Source organism: Cricetulus griseus (genome assembly GCF_003668045.3).
Source record: "Cricetulus griseus strain 17A/GY chromosome 1 unlocalized genomic scaffold, alternate assembly CriGri-PICRH-1.0 chr1_0, whole genome shotgun sequence".
Classification (NCBI taxonomy): domain Eukaryota; kingdom Metazoa; phylum Chordata; class Mammalia; order Rodentia; family Cricetidae; genus Cricetulus; species Cricetulus griseus.
In genome coordinates this window covers 7,186,741-7,208,260 of record NW_023276806.1, presented here as the reverse complement: position 1 = coordinate 7,208,260, position 21,520 = coordinate 7,186,741, and the positions used below count along the sequence as shown (strand labels likewise).

At 45.8% G+C, this 21,520-nt stretch overlaps 1 protein-coding gene across 1 annotated transcript in view; it reads right to left on the bottom strand.

Moving 5' to 3' along the window:
- Positions 1-20,859, bottom strand: part of Gipc2 (GIPC PDZ domain containing family member 2) — a 71,653-nt gene extending 50,794 nt beyond the window's left edge. Inside the window, exon 1 of the mRNA XM_027395140.2 lies at positions 20,608-20,859. Within this exon, the coding sequence (XP_027250941.2) occupies positions 20,608-20,859 (252 nt within the window). The remainder of the gene's footprint in view (positions 1-20,607) is intronic.
- Between the last annotated feature and the right edge of the window lie 661 nt (positions 20,860-21,520).

Sequence of the window (21,520 nt, the reverse complement as noted above, 5' to 3'; positions counted from 1 at the left end):
CACACACACACGTACTCACACACACATTCACAGACACACACTCACACACATGCACACACTCTTTCACACACACACACACACTAAAATAAGACCAGAAGTAAGGCATGATGAGACACTCAGACATGAGAGTGGAGTGGTAAGGGCCTATGGTCTATTACTACAGTCTACAACAGGGATTCTGACAAGAAGCTGCACTGAGGGAAGGGTACACTAGAGAAAGAAGACAGAGGGAACGGGACTGAAACATTTGAAAGATGTGAGGAGAAGGTACTTTGGGGCTCCCTAGATGAGGTAAAAGAAGAATTTGGGAGAAGAAGGTGGCCACTACCTCAGGAACTTTAATCTTTGTTGGGAGATTGGAAAATGTAAGAACCAACAGGTGGAGCTGCAGGCGGTGGCTAAACACACAGGTGCGGTGCCCCTCATTGTGGACTGTGTGTGAGGGTTCAGCTCCATGAGAGTTGCTGGGTTTCGGCCCTCTGCTTGCTCAGGAAATCGAGATCCATAGAACCAAAGACTGGGGAAAGGTGAAAGAGTGGAGGGAAGTCTGGATGACCCCCCCATCTACTCTGCCTGTGGGATTCCTGGTACTGGGACAGGCAGAGCATTTGGAGGAGAGAGGACCGAGCAGCGTCAGAAGGCTGGCAGGCTACTGCAGGGCTCCATGCTCAACTCCCAAGAATGTGTTGCCACATGAGAGCCAGAACGAAGAGTACCAGGCCCCTGGCAGCAGGCTGGTACGGACTCTGTGACTGTGCTCCCTGCTTCTATATTTACATCCACACATGCTCCCTTCCCCCAGCCCTCCTCAGATGCCTGCGATGTGCGATCTTCCTCCCTGTTTGAGAAGTGGGGTGGGGGAGCAACCTGCGGCCATTCCATTGCAATGTACAGCAAACTTCCTCACCTCCTTTGCTCTCATGCAGTTTGGTTATCATTAGGTTAACTTCTGGTCCAGGTTATCCTTTGTCTCAGAGTAACTGTGGGCACTAACTCTCTCGGGCTCTGGATTATTTGGCTGTGGGATATATTTGTATGGACTCCCCTTAAGAGGACCAACAGGCATGGCCCAGTGTTAACACATTGAGACTAACACACGAATTTAAAAGAAAAGTTTGGTAAAATGTCTCAGTGGGAAAAAGCTCTTGCAGTATGAAGCTGACAGCCTGAATCTAAAACCCAGAACCCTTGGGGGAAAGACAGATTTGATGATGAGCATCTGAAATCCCAGCACCCAATAGCAAAATGAGAGGCAGAGATGGGAGACTCTCCCAGGAGAGGCAGAGACAGAGAATCTCCCCCGGATAGCTTGGGATACCAAGTTTGGTAGGAACAGTAAGAGAAACCTCTCCTCAACGATGTGGAGGCACAGAGCCATCTCCTCTACACTGTTCTCTGGCATGCGCATGCCATGACACTCATGTGTCTGAAGAGGAACAGACCACACACACACACACACACACACACACACACACACACACACACACACACACACACACACCCATCACTACCAACAACAATAACAATAATTGCAGCAACAGTAATAACTTCTAATTAAAATAAAGGAAAATCCCATGACTCGGGCGCTGGGGAAAGGCTGTACTTGAACTATTTTTCTATGTTCTGCCACAGATAACCAACCCCAGACCCCCAGTCTGGGCTTTCTGGGCCCGTGACATGAACATAACTACCAAGATCCTAGGAGACTTGATGTTGGGAGAGCCAAAAATTAGCTTCAGTCGCTGAACATGGATGCATGTTTAGCAGAAAACTTAATAGACTAGCAGAATTATAAGCTAAGAAATGTCCCATTGTGGTACTGTCTATGCTTTACAGTAATACACAGAGAAACACCCCCCCAAAACCTACCTCCACATGCTGACTCCCCACCTGTCAAGAACCTTGCAGACCTGTCCAGAGCTTCGGGAATCTGTGACACTTTGACACATTGCAACCACATCCTCCCCTCTGCTAATGATATTCCTGTAAGTGCTGGGACTGTGGCTCAGGGCTTGCCTAGCACGTGCCAGCCCTGGTTTCCTATTCCCAGCATCTAGAGAAAGACCAGAATGTTCCCTACGATTGATTCTAAAAGCCTAAACCCAGTAGAGTTCTCCTCCCTGGGGAAGGCATTGCCTGCAGGAGCCAGGAGCCCAACAAGGTTCTAGGGCAGGGGTGGGTGGCACCAATGACTAAGGAAATAGGTGAAACCTGTGAGAGCTCTTGGTTGTCATGATGATCACGTGATGCTGGCATTTGCAGGAGGTTTGGAAGGGCTCAGAAATGCCACATGAACTGCCTGCCTTGGTGAAGAAATGGGTAACATCCCAAATAAGTTTCAAGTGTCCTATTAGATATTCACAATGAGAAGGCAGGAAACAGGTTTATTTGAGCCTAGACTCTAACTCTGTGTTATAAGTGAAGTAAGTACTCTTTGTTCTGAATTCTCCTGGACTATGGTGACCATGCAAACCAAAGACCCATTTGTTTTATAAAATACTTACCAAGAATCATCCTTTTGAGAAAATGAACTCACCGAAAGAACCCTTCCCATATTTACTTTTTTAACAAGTATTTCAGTCAGCTCTTGGTGTTGCTATGTTCCAATAATTTTGAGTGTTCACAAATATTACTTGGCCCTTCTCTACTTTAAATTTTCATGGTAGGCTGGAGCAATGGCTTGCAAGTTAAGAGCACTGTCTGCTCTTCCTCGTCCTCAGCATCCATGTGGTATCCATGACCTCGGCACCCACATGGTAGCTCACAACTACCTGTAACTCCAGTTGCAGGGAACTCCAGGCCTTCTTCTGACCTCTTCCAGTACCAGACATATGCACAGTGCACAGGTATACATGCAGGCCAAACACCAGTACACATGAAATAAAATTAAAAATGTCATGGGCCAGCAAAATGGTTCATCAGGTAAAAGCACCTGCCATACAAGCCTGAGTTCAGTCCCTGGAATCCATGGTGGAGAGAGAATCAACTTCTGAAAGTTTTCCTCCGGCCTTCATATGCACATCATAGCAGACGGACACACGCACGCACACACACACACACACACACCCCATAGTAAATTTTAAAAGTTTAAATGTCACATATGAAGACAAAAAAAAGCTGAGCATGGTGGCCCATACCTGTAATCCCTGCATTTGGGAGGTTTGTATTGAATTACTACAAGATCAACCCAGCCTGGGCCACATGGTAAGCCTCAGATAGAGAGAGAGAGAGAGAGAGAGAGAGAGAGAGAGAGAGAGAGAGGATATAGCAACATTCAGTGGGATATTATTCTATTGTTATTATGTCTAAATCCAAATTTTCTTTTACTACAGGCACAAACACCTGACTTCTTCATTGTGTCTTCTAGTTTTTCCAAATATCTGTATACTAAAGAACATACTTGTTTCTCTCTAATATTATGGTTAATTAATATATTATGTTTTAAACTGTATGTATAAATAATGTTTAAAGTATTTCAGAATGGGAAGGATTATATCACATGTTTAGTGTGAGATGAATTTGAGCATAAAGTTAAGAATCATTTATGGATCCAGGTTGGTAGCACCTGAACCCTGGCCCTGACCCTAACCCTAACCCCTGACCCTGACCCTAACCCTAACCCTAACCCCTGACCCTAACCCTAGCCCTAGCCCTAACCCTAACCCTAACCCTAAACCAGTACCTTAAGAGTCAGAGGCAGGTAGATATTTGTGAGTTCAAGGCCAGCCAGGTCTACCTAGTGGGTTACAGAACAGCCAGAGCTACATAGAAAGATCCTGCCAAAAAGAAAGAAAGAAAGAAAGAAAGAAAGAAAGAAAGAAAGAAAGAAAGAATCATAGAAAGGAAAGAGAGAACATTGGCTTTGAAGGAGGGTGCAGGATGGGGATGGTGATTCGGAGCCCCCAGCCTGACTATGTAACAAGACCTTATGTCGTTTGGGGAGAAAAGGGAGAGGGAGTGACCTTTGGCTTTGGACAGACAGAGTCTTGCACACTTCACTTGTGCTGTGAGCTCCAATTGCCTCCACTGTAACCATGATAGTGTCTAGAGATTCCGGAAGGAACCCTCTCTTTACATAAGATAAGACATGTGAGTTCAATAGCAATTCTTCCTGTTTCTTAGTGTGGACAACCCTTCTCCCACCCCCACTCACAGACAGGAAAATCAAGCGAGGAAATGGAAAATACAAAGAACACAGGTGATGAAGTAGCGAGGATGGGTGACTCCTAACTACAACCAGAACATGAGCTGATGTCAAGTGACGGATATTTTGGGAAGCTGAATCAGAATTGGCCCTGGACCACCAAGGAAATGGCTCTAACACAGATCAAACGGCCACCACTGTATGAAAGTGACACATTGTCTCCTTAACTCTGACACTGTGTCCCTCCAAGGCCACCTTAACACTGTAACTTAGGAACCTGTGACTTTTACAAACTGAGAAGTGGATCCTGGGTGTCAGCCACCAAACAAAACAGCGGGAGGCAACTGTCCTCACATGGGCTTCATCCCCAGGGAGAACAGCGATTCTTCCTCAGTGCCTGAATTCTCAGCCCGCTCGGCCACTAACAGAGGTGAAAAGTGAACACCCTGCCACTGGCAAGCCCTAAATCCCTTCCCATTTTTCAGTTATCCAGAAAAACTGCAGAGCCTTGTGGGCCGATACTAGAGAAATGTAGGTTAGTGGTTAGTCACTATTACAATCAAACTTGTAATCATGTTAGGAATGTTTTCAAGATCAAACAGATCTATTTTAGATAGACAGGTGATCGTCAAACACTTCGGAGATCTACAGAGTATGGCATTTAAGATGCTTTAATAACATAAGGCTTTTCTGACAATGAGATATGTCTGTCCTGGCAGCACCAATCTATTTCAGGACCACGCTGGTATCAGTCAAGCTTTGATTTCCAGCTACACATTTAACTCCAAAACACTCAGCACACCACACAGGAGCTACATACAGTTCCTAATGCCAAGCTGTGTTTTTGTTTTGTTTTGTGTTTTGTCTTTTTTGTTTGTTTGTTTTGTTTTTTTGTATCCTAAACCAGAGAAGCCAGCTCTTCCCTAACTTTCTCTGGCCCAGCTCAGCAAGCATCTAGCCCAAAGGTATTTGTTAATTAGTTACTCCTCTCTGAATAATTAGTTTCAAGAAGTACCCTTGGCTAGCTCCAGGCAAGCACCCTTGGTTAGCTCCAGGCTGTATCCTCAGAAGACGAAGAAAAACAACAAAAGAGTGCAGGAGCCTTCCAGGAGACAGATAGACTTCTTAGGAATTATAAAACCTGGCTCCTCCTTGATGACACCATAGCGGTTCTCCTAACGGGGAAACTGTTGGCCCATGGGACACCATAAGCTTGCAGTGGCTTCCCTCCCAGGCCTTTGTCTCCCCCTTAGACCCACCCCTCCCCTGCCACTCCCACCCGTACAGAACAGGTGCTCAGCATGCTTCTCACCAGCTCCATTCATAAAGTATGGAGAGAGTGACGACCACACAGTTATACATCATTGTGTACACGCAAAGCCCGACACTAAAGTTCTAGCCTCAACACCACGTAAACTGTGCTTGGTGGTGCAGTCATGGAGCGCCCCAAACTTAGGAAGGTAGGACAAAAGAATCAGAAACTGATCCTCAAGGCTGGCTAGATGGGGAAAGGTGTCTGTCACCAAACCTGACGACCTAAGTTAGAGTCCGGGATCTATATGGTGGAAGCAGAGAACCAGCTCCCAAAACCTGCCCTCTGACCCCCACAATCATGCCATAGCAGTGTACCCACACACACAAATAAATAAAGGTCATAGAAAAATTGACAAGTTGAAGGTCTTTCTTGGTTACAGATGGAATTTGGGGTCACGTGAAATACTGCCTAGATTTAAAAAAAACAAGTATACTGAAGTGATAAAATTATAAATATCAGGCTGGAGAGACGGCTCAGCAGTTAAGAGCACTTGCTGCTCTTCAGAGGGCCCAGCTTCAGTTCCCACATAGCAGCTCACAACCGCCTATAACGCCCGTTCTGGAAGACCCGATGCCCTCTTCCCGCCGGGTCTGCACCTACACACATACTCACAAACGTACAGTTTCATAAAAACTATAAAGACCTGTGTGAGACTCGTTACCATGGAAACCAAGGCAGTGGTTCCTCTTGGACGCAAGTGGGAGGAACCTTCTGGGACAAGGTCTGTCTCCTGATGCTCCTGGCATCGAGAGTGTTCAAGTGCTCCGTGATACATGACATTTGTCTCGTGTGCTCTCCCCTGCTATGTTTATTTAGCAATAATAATCCCTCCAGTGGGGGATGGAAGGAAGAAATGCTGGCGAATGTGTGATAGCTGTTGGTGCTGGGCACAGGAATAAATTATATTACTCTCTTGCTTTTGCACACAAAGTTTCCATAATAAGATCTGAACGTCATAAAACTTTAACTGTAACCTAATGCTCGTCCCTCCCCAGAGTAGCTCTCAAAATCTCAGAGGAGAGAGACAACAAACCAATAGTCTGACAAGAGTTACCGACCCTCAGGAGAGGGGTGCGCTTCAGTCCCCATGTGCAGGGGAGGCTTTGGGTGGTCTGCGCCCTCCAGCTAAAGAACGGGTTACTAGGAAAGAGCAGAGGAAAGACTTCCAGATGAAGGAGAAGACGGCGTATGAAGAAGCCCTGCAGGACGGCACACGCATGTCATGTCCCAGATGGGCCATCAGATAATACACAACTGACCTTCCCCTAATTGAAGATGTCTCAGAAGGCACACATGGCCAGTTCCTCTCCTGAAGGACTCTTCAGTCTACACCACCTGACAGGGCAGGAAGGACAGAGCTGAATCTAGGAGCCACAGCGATGAGAGGGTCCTGGCCCTCCCACTCTGGACCCTGACACAGAGACTCTGTCTGAGAAACTGATTTGTGACTCTTAATGAAGGGCACAGAAAACAACATAGTCGCCCAGCAGAAAAAGGAAAGAGGAGGGAACAGGTTTTTTTGATTTAAAAAAAAAAAGTGTGTGTGTGTGTGTGTGTGTGAGAGAGAGAGAGAGAGAGAGAGAGAGAGAGAGAGAGAATGAGTGTGTGTGAGTGTTTGAGTGTGTGTGTGTGTGTGTGTGTGCTTGTACAATATGAGACACTCATGCGGGAGTCAGAGGACAGTCTCAGATGTCAGTCCTCACCTACCTTGTTAGAGGCAGGGTCTCTCTTCTGCTATTCACGGCCGTGCTCTCTAGGACAACTGGCCCTGAAGCTCGGGTTTCTCCTGTTTCTATCTTTCCATGGGAGCACTGGGACTATAACTCCACACCCAGCTTTATGTGGACCCTGGAGGCCTGAAGTGAGCTCCTCACATTGCCACAGTGGATGTTTTACCTGCTGAGCAATCTCCAAGCTCTAGAAAGGAGCTTAGTAGCCACTTGGACTAGGACAGTTCATTACAACTGCACAGACAGACAGACAGACAGACAGACAGACAGACAGACATACAGATCGCCCAGATTATCTGAGTACCTCTAGCTCTCACATAACACACCTACTGCATAGTCCAGATAGCTGGAGAAATGAGCAAAAGTGAGGAGCTCACCATCTAATCAGCTCAAGAGCATGTACTCATCTCTGAGCTCCTTTTGGTTGTTTGTGTGTGTGTGTGTGTGTGTGTGTGTGTGTGTGTGTGTGTGTGTATGCATGTGTGTGTGTATGTGTGTGTATGTGTGTATGTGTGTGTATGTGTGTATGCATGTGTGTTTGTGTGTGTATGTGTGCACACATATGAACACATAACATTACAGAATCATGAAAGTCAGAGAACAGCTTGTGGTAGGCAGTTCTTTCCCTCCAGTACTCGGGCCCCAGGTATGGAGCTCAGGGTGCCAGGCTTGGCCACAAGTACCTTTACCACTGAGCCATCTCACCAGCCTCCCATTTGCCTTCTCAAAATGAGTCATTTTCATGAACTTTTCACATGAAAATGAAACCAATGTTCATAGGGGGAGGCTAAGCACACAAACTGACAGCTAATGCATTCCTAAGTTCTCAGGCAACACAGCACAAATCCAGAAAATACCAGCAGACCAAGCATTATTTATAAAGGAAACAGAGCGAACACACGGTTGATGGAGCCCTACCTTTAGAACACAAGTCGGGCATGTCTGCACCCTCTAAAACATAAGTCACCTTCCTGGCCTGGAGACTTCAGTCCCCCTGCTGTCTATATTGTCATCTTCATCTCACTGTGTCCATTAACAAAGGTCAACGGAGCACCTAACCATCTGGTGACTTAAGAAACAAGATTTTTTTCCTTTTTTATTAATTTATTTATTTTTTTATATTCCAATCCCAGTTCCCCCTCCCTCCTCTCCTCCAGCTCTCCCCACTCTCCCCTTCTCCCATCTGCTCCTTGAGAGGGCGAGGCCTCCTCTAGGAAGTCTACTAAGTCCATCCCATCATCTAGTTCAGGCAGGACCAAGGCACCTCTCCACCCCCACACGCCTGTGTCTAAGCTGGGCAAGGTATCTCTCCACATAGAATGGGCTCCACTAAGTCAGTTTCTGCATTAGTGTTAGGTCTTGCAAGTACTGCCGGTGGCCTCATATAATGTCCCAGTCACACCATTGTCACCTATATTAAGGGAGTCTAGTTCGGTCTTATGCAATTGTCAGACCTGAGTCAGTGATCCCTCACTAGCTCGGGTCAGCTCATTCTGTGGGTTTCCCCATCATGGTCTTGACTCCTTTGTTCATATTTTGCTCCTCCCTCACTTCTATTGTCCTCCAGGAGCTTGGCCCATTAGTTAGTTGTGGATTTCTGCATCTGCTTCCATCTGTTTCTGGAGGAGGGTCCAGTCTTCTCTGGGGTTGTGGATTGTAGGCTGGGTATCTTTTGCTTTATGTCTGGTATCCATTATGAGTGAGTACACACTATATCTGTCTTTCTGGTTTTGGGTTACCTCACTTAGGATGGTTTTTTTCTAGTTCTACCCATTTGCCTGCAAATTTTAGGGTGCCATTGTTTTTTTACCACTGAGTAGTTCTCCATTGTGTAAATGTACCACATTTTCTTTATCCATTATTCAGTTGAGGGGCATCTAGGTTGTCTATAGCTATTACAAATAATGTTGCTGTGAACATAGTTGAGCAAATGTCCTTGCAGTGTGAATGTGCCTCCTTTGTGCATATGCCCAACAGTAGTAATGCAGGGTCTTGAGGTAGGTTGATCCCTAATTTTCTGAGAAATCACCATACTGATTTTCACAGTGGCTGTACAAGTTTGCACTCCCACCAGCAATGGAGCAGTGTTCCCCTTTCTCCACATCCTCTCCAGGATAAGCTATCATTGGTGTTTTTGATTTTAGCCTTTCTGCTCGGTGTAAGATTGAATCTCAGAGTAGTTTTGATTTGCATTTCCCTGATAACTAAGGATGTTGAGTATTTCCTTAAGTGTCTTTCTGCCATTTGAGATTGTTCTGCCATTTGAGAATTCTCTATTTAGATCTTTAACCCATTTTTATTGGAATATTTGGTAGTTTGATTTCTAAAGAAACAAGATTTAAAAAAAAAAAAGCCTTGCTCTCAGGAAGAGAGAGAGAATGTCACTGATTGTAACTCAGGGTGCTGATGCCCAGGGGCACAGCATGCACTTGCCACTGTCAAAATGGGTAGGCCATGGAGAAAGTTTCTTGGCAGAACTGCAGCTAAGACTGAAATATAAGTTTAAAAAGGAATAGTGAAACAAACAAACAAACAAAAAGACAGCATTAGAAAAGACACCTTGGGATGAAATGCTCAGAAAGTACTAAATGTGGGGTTGGAGGTGTGACTTAGTTAACTAACATGCTCAAAACCTTGGATTTCCTCCTCAATAATACGTAACCTGGGCATTGGTGGGACACACCTGTAACCCGGCACTCAGGAGGAGGCTGCAAGATGATCAGAAGTTCAAGACATCCTCATCTACAGACACTTAAGACCAGTCCCTGATGCGTGGGACCCTAACTAAAAAGTCTGCAATGTAAAGAGAAGATTGTCAAAACATGTGATGGGAGTGGCGGCCACAGAGCAGGACTTGGGAGGTAACAGGAAGCTTCCTTGGTTGGTGGACGGTATATAGAAGTAGCCAGAAGCCCTGGAGATTGAAAATATCAAAGTATTGGACTATTAGAATGGAAAACAGGTGGAGTGGGGGAAACCTAATTCAGGGTGTCTCTTTAGCACAGGCATCACTAATCCAGCAGTGACAGATATCGCTAAAGCCTATCCAAAGGCCACCAGGGATTCCGCCCCACAGTTCCCTCCTACATACAATACACCATAAATGAGAACACTGTTTGGAGGCTGTATTCCAAGGAGAGTGTTTAGGCTTGAAGGTCTGGAGAGATCGCTTAGACAGTAAACGCTTGCCATGTAAACATGAAGACCTGCGTTCAATCCCAAACACCCATGTTTTAAGGATGCGGGGTGTGGAGAGATAGCTCAGTGTTTAAGAGCTCTCGCTCCTCTTGAAGAGGACTCTGGTTATTGGCACCCACTTTGGGCAACTCACAGCAACCTGTAACTCCAGTTCCAATGCTCTCCTTTGGCCTCTGCAGGCATCTCATGCACACAGTGCACATACAGGTATATATACACGTACACATAAATAAAATTAAAAACTACACATGGTGGTACACACTTGTAAACCCCAGTCAAGGGCAGTCAGTAGAGACAGATGGGTCCTGGGGCTCAATCACATCCAACCTTCTTGGCTCCAAGTTATTAAGAAACCCTATCTCAAAAAACTGAAATGAATAGACCCTGAGGATCATCTCCTGAGGTTGCCCTATGCATGTACACACAAACAAGCAAGTCTGCGCGCACGCAAGTGTGGGTAAGACAGCATTTGGCTAACTGAGGGGATATTGGGAATTATTGGCTGTTGGAGGGTGATGGTGAGTGAATCTGATCAAAATGCACACCGTACACACACGAAATTGTCAAAGAACAAATAAAAAATTAAAACTAGAAACAAATGGAAAGGAAGAAAGAGAAAATGAAAGAGAAAAAGAAAGATGGGGGAATGAAGATAGGGAGGTTTGGGTTTGGTGTTTAGCAATTGGGCCACAGTCACCAAAGCACAGGTTTGCCCTGTGTGCTCAGGGAATGGTACTAATCCTACAATCATAGATTTTAGTGAAGCTGTTTATTGGGAAAATATTGTAAGTCTTGGTGTGATTTTACCTGACATCCACTCTCTGAGGGTCTCTTTCTACACAACAGGAGGCTGCCAAAGCTACCTCAAGTACCTCCTAAATGTCAGCTGTGTTTCTCCGTCACTCTGTTGGACTTACTTCATTGTCCCCAGAAATTAACAATAACACTAATTCCAAAGTCCCAAACCCCCATGCTGTGGCATTCCTGTCACTGGGGGTTCATGAATCCAGTTCCCCTGCTCTTTCTGGAGTTCACATTATCAGACAGGTCAAGAGCAGTTCGCCCTGCCAGTTTTCCATGCCGCTGGAAAACGGCAAAGACTGAAGAACATTTTTATATTCATTCTCCATAATGCCACAGCTTGGTGCTGGTGCCAGAGTTGAGAAAGGAAAGTGCTTCTGAGAAGCCTCAAAAGGCAGCTCCCTTCCCCCCTCTGCTGCAACCCACTAGGCAGTGACTTTGCTTGCAAACAGCTGCAAATGTCACCATTTGTAAGATTATATGCTTATTAGCTTCACTGCTGTAATTGCACCAAATATACCTATCAAGTACTGTGTTTCACACCTTAAGCACACACCGATTTTTTTTTTTTTACATTAAAGGGAGACACACAGGCATGAAAACCTGAATTTGAGTCCCCAGTTGGGCATGGCTACATATGCTTGTAACATCAGCACTGGAAAACAGAGACAGGCAGATCCTGGAGGCTGGGTGGCCAGGCGGCGTAGCCAAACGGGCAAACTTCCAGTTCAGTGGGACACCATGTCTCAAGGAAAGAGATAGAAAGCGCAGAAAACACCCAACATCCTCCTCTGCCTCTGCATGTGCACACGGAGACACGCACACACGCATACACATGCATCACATGCATAGACACGCATACACATTCATGCATACACACACATACACACACATACACACACATATACACACATACACACGCATACACACCCGGAGAATTAAATTGGAAATAAGAAAGGTTAAACATATAATATATATGTATAATAATAAAAGCTAATATCCACATCAAGCATCAGTACTGAAGCTTTGATGCTAATGGTGCAGAATTGTAAATACTAAATTTGTGACAATTCTTTCATTCAGCAAATACACTTTTAATAATAAATATGAAACCACGGGGCTGGGGATGTAGTTCAGTTGGTAGAGCCCATGCACAAAACCCTGGATTAGCTGCCCCCCACCGCCCCCACCCCACACTCCATAAATTGGGTGTGATGGCACACACCTGTAACCCCAGCACTCATGAGGAAGCTGGCAGGGAGGATCACTGTGAGTTTGAGATAGCTTGGGCTGCAAAGCACCTGACTCAAAAAAACACACGAGTCAAAAGAAAACTGATGTTCCAGGTCAGGCACAGCTTTTACACCCTGGAGTGCTATCAGAGAAAACAAACGTTCTTGCCCTTGTGGAGCTTGTAGTCCACGAGGGTGCAGGACAGACATAGAGTCATAGAGCTGGGGCAGTAGAACACAGTGGAGGAAAATCAAGCAGGCAGTAATCAGGGGGTTCCATGTATCCAGATGTTCAGGGTCAGCCTTGCCAAGAGGAACAGCGCGCTCCCAGAAGAAGCCCATCAAAGTCACAGTCGTGCAAAAACCCCGAGGTCACAAGCACTTCATAAGAAGGAGACCACTGAGCAGTTTAATCAAGACCACGGAAATAGCTCTAGAACTTTGTAAAGAAACTGAGTCTGGGCCAGTGAAACCCACAGAAACAGCTGACCTGAACAAAGGGGAGCTCATGGACCCCAGACTGATAGCTGGGAAACCAGCATGGGACTGATCCAGACCCCCTGATCGTGGGTGTCAGTGAGGAGACCTAAGCAATCTATGGGCCTTCTGGTAGTGGATCAGTACTTATCCCTAGTACAGGAATGGACTTTGGGAGCCCATTCCACGTACAGGGATACTCTCTCAGCCTAGACAGATGAGGGAGGGCCTAGGCCCTGCTCCAAATGATGTGACAGAATTTAAAGATTCCCTCATGGAAGGCCTCGCCTTCCCTGGGGAGCAGAAAGGGGATTGGATAGGGGGCCAGTGGGGGGCAGGGCAGGGGAGGAGGGAGAGGGAATGGGATTGGCATGTAAAACAAACTTGTTTCTAATTTAAATGAAAACAATAAAAAAAAAGAAACTGAGTCTGAGTTTCTGGTTTCTGGATGTACAAACTACTAACACTTTCCAGTGTATGACCTGCTCTACAGTCTTTGCTCATAATAGGGATTTAGAAGACGTATCATATAACCAGCTACTTGCTGAACAGTTACAGTAGTTTAAATATTCAAAACGCCTCTTCAACAAATGTATAACCATGCTCAAGAGCTCATGAGTTGACAATGACTCACCTCCTTTATGTAACCTGCATATTTTAAAAAATACTTTAAGGATTGAGGAAATGGCTGAGTGGTTAGGAGTGCTTGTACAAGCATGTGGACCTGAGTTCAAATGATCACACATGTGAAAAGCTCTGTGCATGCCTGTGAGCCAGTGTTGTGGGACAAACACAGGAAGATCCCAAGAACCCACTGGCCAGTCAGCCAAGGTGCAGCAGAGGGGATGGTCAGATTCAGTGAGGGGCTCTGTCTCAAGGCAACAAGGCAGGAACAGAGGAAGGCACCCGAATTCTGCTCTCGCTCCTGTATTTGAACATCATGTACTCATGTGCATGAACCACATATGCACCATACATGCATTCATATACCACACACATGTACATACACACACATATACCATCCACATGTACAAAAACACATCGCCCACTCCCCAACACACATATGCATACACAACACACATATGCATACACAACAAATAAAAAATGAAAAAAACAAACAGATGCTATTCATCGAAGAGACGTCCTTCATCTGTGCAACCAGTTAACCAGCCTTTTAGAGTCAATCTCTCTCTCTCTCTCTCTCTCTCTCTCTCTCTCTCTCTCTCTCTCTCTCTCTTTTAACTGAATTGCTCATTTAGTTGCTTGGAGAAAAAAGCTTCAGATAGAGGCTTTTTGCATAATTGGCCATCTGTTTCTATGTAATGATCACAATAGTCTGCAGGCAGCCAACACCAGTAATAAATCCAAAGCAATTCTCAGGCTTCGTTCACTTTTTCTCCAGGGACAGGAAACGGCTGAAACCCACAACAGTCACTTCACAGTAGCATTGTCTTGTTTTTGTATGTATTCATTGTGCGTCATGGTGGGTCCCACGGAGATGATTTCATTCAGAAATATCATGTACTTTGACTGTATTCACTCCTCATACACTCCCCGTCCTTTAAGACACTTCCTTTCCCCAGAGCCTTGCTTCTACTTTCATGACATATACGTATGTTATTATATAAGTGCACATACCTGATGGGGAATGTCCTCTGTATACTGGGACTATGTGTTTCTCTTATTGGTTGATGAATAAAGCTGTTTTGGCCAATAGACAGGCAGAATTTAGCTAGGTGGGAATTCCAAACAAAGAGGTAGGGAGAAGGAAGACAGAAAGAGCAATGCCATGTATCCACCAGGGAGTCAAGAGACCCAGGGAATCACCAGCAAGCCAAGGCCACTGGTGATACACAGATTAATAGAAATGGATTAATAATTGAGAGAAAGTTAGCTAATAATAAGCCTAAGTAATTGGCCAAACAATTATGAATATATATTAGGTGGTTATTTCATAGCAGCTGCAGGGACCCAGTGGGTAGAGGAAAAAATCTGTCCAGTGGGACTGAGATAGATGGAGAAAGTCTCCCTCTACAATTTGTCACCCAATGTGGGGCATGGACCCATGACCCTGAGATTTAAGAGTCTCATGCTCTACTGACTGAGCTAGCCTGTCATACATAATCTAGCATATATATTATATATATATATATATATATATATATATATGAAAATGTGCAATGTTTGTCTGAGTCTGGCTTCTTTCACTTAATATGATGATCTACAATTACATCCTTTCCTTCAAACGACATAATTGCATTCTTCTTTATAAATGAATAAAGCTCCATCAACTGTGTATGTGCATGCATACATACATACATAAATGCATGCGTACATACATACATAAATGCATGCGTACATACATACATACACACATACATACATATATGATTTTTCCTGTCCACCCATCAGTTGGCAGACACACAAGCTGATTTCATAGCTCAGCCATTAGGAACAGTGCAACAATAAACATGGCTGTGTAGACCCCTCTGTGGCTCGCTGATTAAAAGTTCAGAAGCGGTACAGTTTGAGTCTACAGCATTCCAGCTTTAGTTTTTGGAACATTTACACTAGTTTCCTAGTAGCTGCACTAATTTACATTCCTACCAGCAGTATATGGGTTCTTGTTTATTATTGTAGTGCTGTCATTGTGTGTGTGTGTGTGTGTGTGTGTGTGTGTGTGTGTATGTGTGTGTGTGTGTGCGCACACGCTCGCACGCGTGCGTGTATAAGAGTGTACATACGCCACACAGCACATGTGTGAGTCAGAGGACAGTTTTGTGGAGCTGATTCTCTTCTTCCCCCTTGATATGGTTCCAGGTCACTACCTTTGTAAAGCAAGGGCTTTACCACTAGCCAAATGTCCAACCCTGCTATTTGTTTTCTCAATTAGAGCAATTCTGAATTTGGTAAATTGATCTCAATGGAGTTTTGATTTGCATTTTTCTAATGACTAATACAAGATTGTTTTAGTACAAAGACAATAAAAATTTTTGTGTTTGGGTTGAAAAACCTTTCCTTGGGGCTGGAGAGATGACTCAGTGGTTAAGAGCACTGACTGCTCTTTCAGAGGGCCCAAGTTCAATTCCCAGCACCCATATAGTAATTCTAGAAGCTGACATATGTGCAGGCAAAACACTGATGCACATTAAATAAAAGTAACTTTAAAAAAGTTTTCTCTTTGCTGGAGAGATGGTTCAGTGGTTAGGGGCACTGGCTGTGCTTGCAGAGAACCCAGGTTCAGTTCCCAACAGCTACATGGTGGCTCCCAGCCATCCGTAACTACAGATCCAGGAGATCTGATACTCCTGAGCTCCAAGGGCACTGCAAGCACACGACACATATAAGTATATATAGGCTCACACCCTTACACATAAAAGTTTAAGAAGTAAACATTTTGTTTTAATTTTTAGGTGTGGTGGCACACAGGTTTAATCGCAGCACTCGGGAGGCAGAGGCAGGCAGATCTCTGTGAATTCAAGGTCAGCCTGGTCTACAGAGTGAATTCCAGGAACACCAGGGCTACATAATGAAATCCTATCTCAAAAAAAAAGTTTTCCTGGTTTTGTATTCAGAATTTGAGTGTAATTACTAAGAACCTCCCAGCTTCTGTGTAAACAATTGGAACCAGGAAACTGAAATCAAGTCTTGGCTGCTATGAGCCTACAGATTCTGGGAAAGCTGCTTAACTTCTCAGAGGCACACTTGGCCCAACTCTAAAATCAGACAAAACCCAGTGAGGACAGAATGGCCACACAACCCACTGCATGCCTAGCACAGCTGGGGACATAGAAGCCTCTGGAAGCTTGCCTGCATCTGCCTCACCTGACCTCAGTCTCCTTCCTCATCCCAGGAAAGAACTCTTGGAACAGTGCTATTTCTGTCCCTGCAGCCACTCACCAGAGCCACCAGGCTTTTGAGTTCACCGTCTATGCCACTCCCTTAAGGGGAGAGTTTCGATTTGCATACACGTACACACCAACAAAAAAAAAAAAAAAGAAGAAGAAGAAGAAGTGTAATCATCATGCCCCTCACTAGAGAACAGAGTAGGGACCAAGATCCCTATGGAGTGCATGCTTGCTTCTTGTTGTTGTTGGGGGGGGGTTGCTTTCTTTTTTGTTCTGTTTCTTTTTGTTTTGTTTTGTTTTGTTTCATTTTTGTTGTTGTTGTTTTTCAAGATAGGGTTTCTCTGTGTAGCCCTGGATATCCTGGAACTCACTATGTAGACCACTATGGCCTTGAACTCACAGGGCGCCACCTGCCTCTGCCTCCTGAGTGTTGGGATTAAAGGCGTGCGCCACCAATGCCCAGCTTTTGCTTTGTTTGTTTGTTTGTTTGTTTGTTTGTTTTCGGATCTTGCCATGTACATAGCACAAACTGGCTTCGGACTTGCTCTGTGGCCTAGGCTGTCCTCAAACTTGTGATACTCATGCCTCTTTAATTTACACCTGAAGGTTTTTGGTTTTGTTTTTAGTTTAATTAATATGCTGCAGAGAGGGCGTGCAGTGGACGTGATGGTTACGCAAGTGTGGGATGCGATCTTGATTTCATTAAGCAACTTGGGTTTCAGTGTCAGCTACTGGGATGTTCACACTATACAGTGATGAACCAATTGATTATTTGACAATTTCATAATGTGTATAATGTAATCTGGCCAGTTCTCCTCCCATGCTCTCTTATACCCCTGGAACTCCTGCCAACAATTCCCTATCCCACTTTCCTATCGCTTTGAGTTTAGCTAGGGCTGCCTTTGTGAGCATGGGTGTGGTGCTACCCGCTGGAGTACGGGCAACTCCCAAGTATCTACACCACTAAAGACATGGCTCTCTTTCCCAGCAGCCCCTGACAACCACCTGCTTCCCAGGAAGGAGCAAGTGGCCGATACTCTGTGCTGCATATACTCATTATACTAATTGCAGGGGGTTTTCACTATGGGGACGTGGAGGTGCCACCATGCCACAGTACAAGCACAGAGATCAGAGAGCAACTTGCCAGAGCCCGTTATCTTCCCGCCATGTGGGTTCCAAGGCTAGAACTCAGGTGGTCGGTCTTGACAGTGAGGTCTTTATCCACAAAGCTATCTCAGCCACCATTCAGTTTTTGTAACCCAACTGGAAAACTAACGTTGGCCACGCACATAAACACACTAATATACACATATTGGTGCTATAAAAAATATGCTTATGGACTTTGCACATCAAAACACCCTAGGTTTATTATTTCTGTTGGAATTTTAGTTTGCAAGTCAGTGCGCTGGAAACTGAAAACACTGAACATGTTTATCAAGCTATTACTAAAATACTGGAAGAACTGGTTGTCAGTGCAAGCCTTATACAATCTAGGGTCAAGAGAAAAAGGGGCCTTACATGTGTGCTCTGCCACTCACCATGTATGATTTTGAACGTAAACCTCAAAGCCCTAGTTGCCTCTTCATGATGAAAGAACACAATAATACTTACTTCTTAAGGATTAAGTAGGTTGACTAAAATTATGTGTCTTTAGCTCAGAACAATGTACTGAGGGATAAGGGAAACTGCGCATGTAAAACACTAAGGTTGGAGTCCCTGGTTACAGCAGAGAGCCTAGATCTATCTGTCCAGTATTGTGCTAATACACTCCCTAGCTTGGGAACCAGAGGAGCCAGGCTTAAATAGAAACCTTGCTTTTTTTCCCTCCCAAGCTACCTGACCTTAGTCAAGGCCCAACCTCTTTGCACGTCAGCCACTTGTTTAGCTGGCCCGTATCAATGGTATTACTTACAGTTTTTAGAGCAGTGGCCATATCCACTGTAATCTGTTAACTTTACACACAGAGTCCTCCCGTCAGTATGACAGCCTCATTGGTAGGTATCCTTATCTCCATTTGATAGGTAGCTGATGCTGAAAGGAGTTAACCTTGGCCAGGGACACCCAGCTACTGCATGACGTAGAACCTGGCTCCACAGCAAAACTGTATCTGGTTAACCTGCCGCCTACCTCACCTGGGAAGGTTACAGGAAAGTGTCACTTTGAACAGTCTCATGCAAGCATTGTGTGATGATAGTGACCCTCTGTTAAAATAAGTAACTGACTAAAAGACTTCTGATTTGTCCTTAGAGCCTGGGAACCCTGAAAGAACAAAGAGTTATTCTTTTAAAACTCTTTTCTTAGGGCTGCAGAGACAGCTCAGCGGCTAAGGTGACTAAGAGAACTGACAGCCCTGGTTTGATTCCCAGCACCCACAAGGCAGCTAACAACCATCTGCAACTCCAGTCCCAGGGAATCTGGCTGCACAGATACATGCAAACACATACAGAAAATAATCGCTTTAATTTCAATAAAAATAACTGTTTCCTGTAGTGAGATACCCACGCCGCCCACACCTATAGCGCTGATCAGGTGAAATGGAGGTGTGGGTTCGAATCCCACTTCTGACACCACAGCGCTACAGGTGTGGGCGGGGCAGCTATCTCACTACACTCTTCTTACTGAAACTTTGCCATGACCTCAATGTCATTTAAACAGACCTGTTAAACGACTAATTTAAAAAGAAAGGAAACACAAGCACACACAGAGAACTAATTACAGAACAGATGTGTGTAGGCCACTTTATGTCAACTGGAAGTTGCTCTCTACACTCTGGAAGTCCATAGCAACAAAAGCCTGCACTCCTAGAGACAAAGTGTGTGTGTGTGTGTGTGTGTGTGTGTGTGTGTGTGTGTGTGTGTTTCCTTTCATGTTCACACAAGAGTGAACAAAATGCTTTCATGTGTGTCTCTGTATGTGAAGGCCAGAAGACAGTCCTGAGTGCTATTTCTTGGGCTCTCTTCGTTTTTGTTTGGTTGGTTTGGTTTGGTTTGGTTTGGGTTTTTAGTTTTTGGTTTTGTTTTTTTGCGACAAGTTCTCTCAGAAGCCTGAAACACTCCAAGTAGACTAGACTAGACACAAATGGGTGTGAAAGCACCCGTTTTCTTTCTGTTGGGTTCAGGAATTTGAACTCAAGAGTCTCCTGCTTTGGCCGGAAGCTCCGAAACATTTATCTCATGCCTGCATTTGCAGGTTGCTCTCTTGGGTAAACATGGAGGAGCCACAAAATTCCCATAAACTAATGTATTCAAGACAGGACCTAGGTCAACTCCAGTTCCAAGCACCACGTAGTCACGCAAAATTTCTTGGTCGCTTTTAAGATACCTTGGAAAAACGAAGCTGAGCTCTTCTGTGAAAACTATGTTCGCTAGTCGGACAGTTTGCTGTGAGTTACCTCCCTTGGGATAACAGCCCAAGTTTTTTTAATTCCTTTTATATTACCACTGAAGCATTTCTTTCCGGGGCTGTTAAGAGTAGCAGTGGTGGGCTAAGTGAGCCCTAAGCAGTCTTTCCCCTTAACTCTGGGTGTGTCCCGGAAGGCACTTCAATTTTTCCCTCCCCTTTATCTCTGACAGAAAGCCTAAGAGTAAAGTCCAGGTCCCCCGGAGGGCATTAGTTTGTCGGGCATATCTGAGTCCCGGAGGTGCGGTGCATCGTATCCTGCACTCCTGGACCTGGGCACTGACGCCTTAACGAGAGAAAGCCTGGTGGTCGGACCCCAGTGGCCCACAGTCCGGACCCGAGCGGATAGTTCCGTGCGCCCCTGGACTGCCTTTTTCCGGGGCACTCCCTTCCCGGGAGACGCTGAGGACCGACCCCACCCTGCGGGGGACCGGAGGCTGGGGACTGCGCTCCGGGCGCTCACCTCGGACGGCGCGATCTCAAACACACCGGCGATCTTGGCGTAGAGCTCCTCGATGGTGGAGAACTCCTCCACTCGGCCCGTGGCGCTGCCGTGCGCCAGCTGAGCGTGGAACACCAGCCTGCGCGCCGCCACCGCCGCCGCCGCCGGGGGTCCCGGGACGCCCTCGCGGACGCCCGACCTCTCGCCCTCCACCAGCTGCGCCGTCTCCTTGGACCTGGCTGCCTTCTTCTTCCTGCGCAGTCCAAGCGGCATCTTGCAGGGCCGACGGCCTGGACCACCTGTGCCGCGCCAGCTTCCTGGCCTCGGGCGGACAGCGGACTTTGCGCTCCGGACCCGGCTCGCACAGGTGACTGCGGCTGCTGGGCCAATGGCAGCAGCGCTTCCGCCTGCAGGCGCGGGCTGCAGGCCCCCTCCCAGTGGAGGACCGGGCACCTGTGCCAAGCAGTCCCCGGCCATCCGCGGCTCGCTCGCTCGCTCGCACAGAATGAAAGCTGTATGGCACGGCTGTTCAGGTCCCTTCTCCGCCCAGGCCTCCTCTGAATGAAAACTGATGTCCGAGAAGGCCTGCGGATGCTAACAAGGAAATCTTAAAACTAGCATGTTGGCCCTGCCTTGCCTTTTAGAATCTGAACACTCAGTTGGGCATGGGCGGTTCGAGCCAGTAATTCCCCATGTTTTTAAGCTGGAGAAGAATGATTGCCACGAGTTCAGGGTCAGCCTGGGCTACAGAATGAGGGCCTCATAAATTATAACATTTGCAGGGAAATTAAAAGATGGCCAGAGGACACTATGTTATGTCCTCTGCATGATGCAGAGTAGGCCAGGCTCAAAAAAAAAAAAAAAAAAAAAAAAAAAAGCATGTTTTTCTTTTCTCATGCACAGAATCTAGACGTGGGAGGAGGCCATGCCAGCA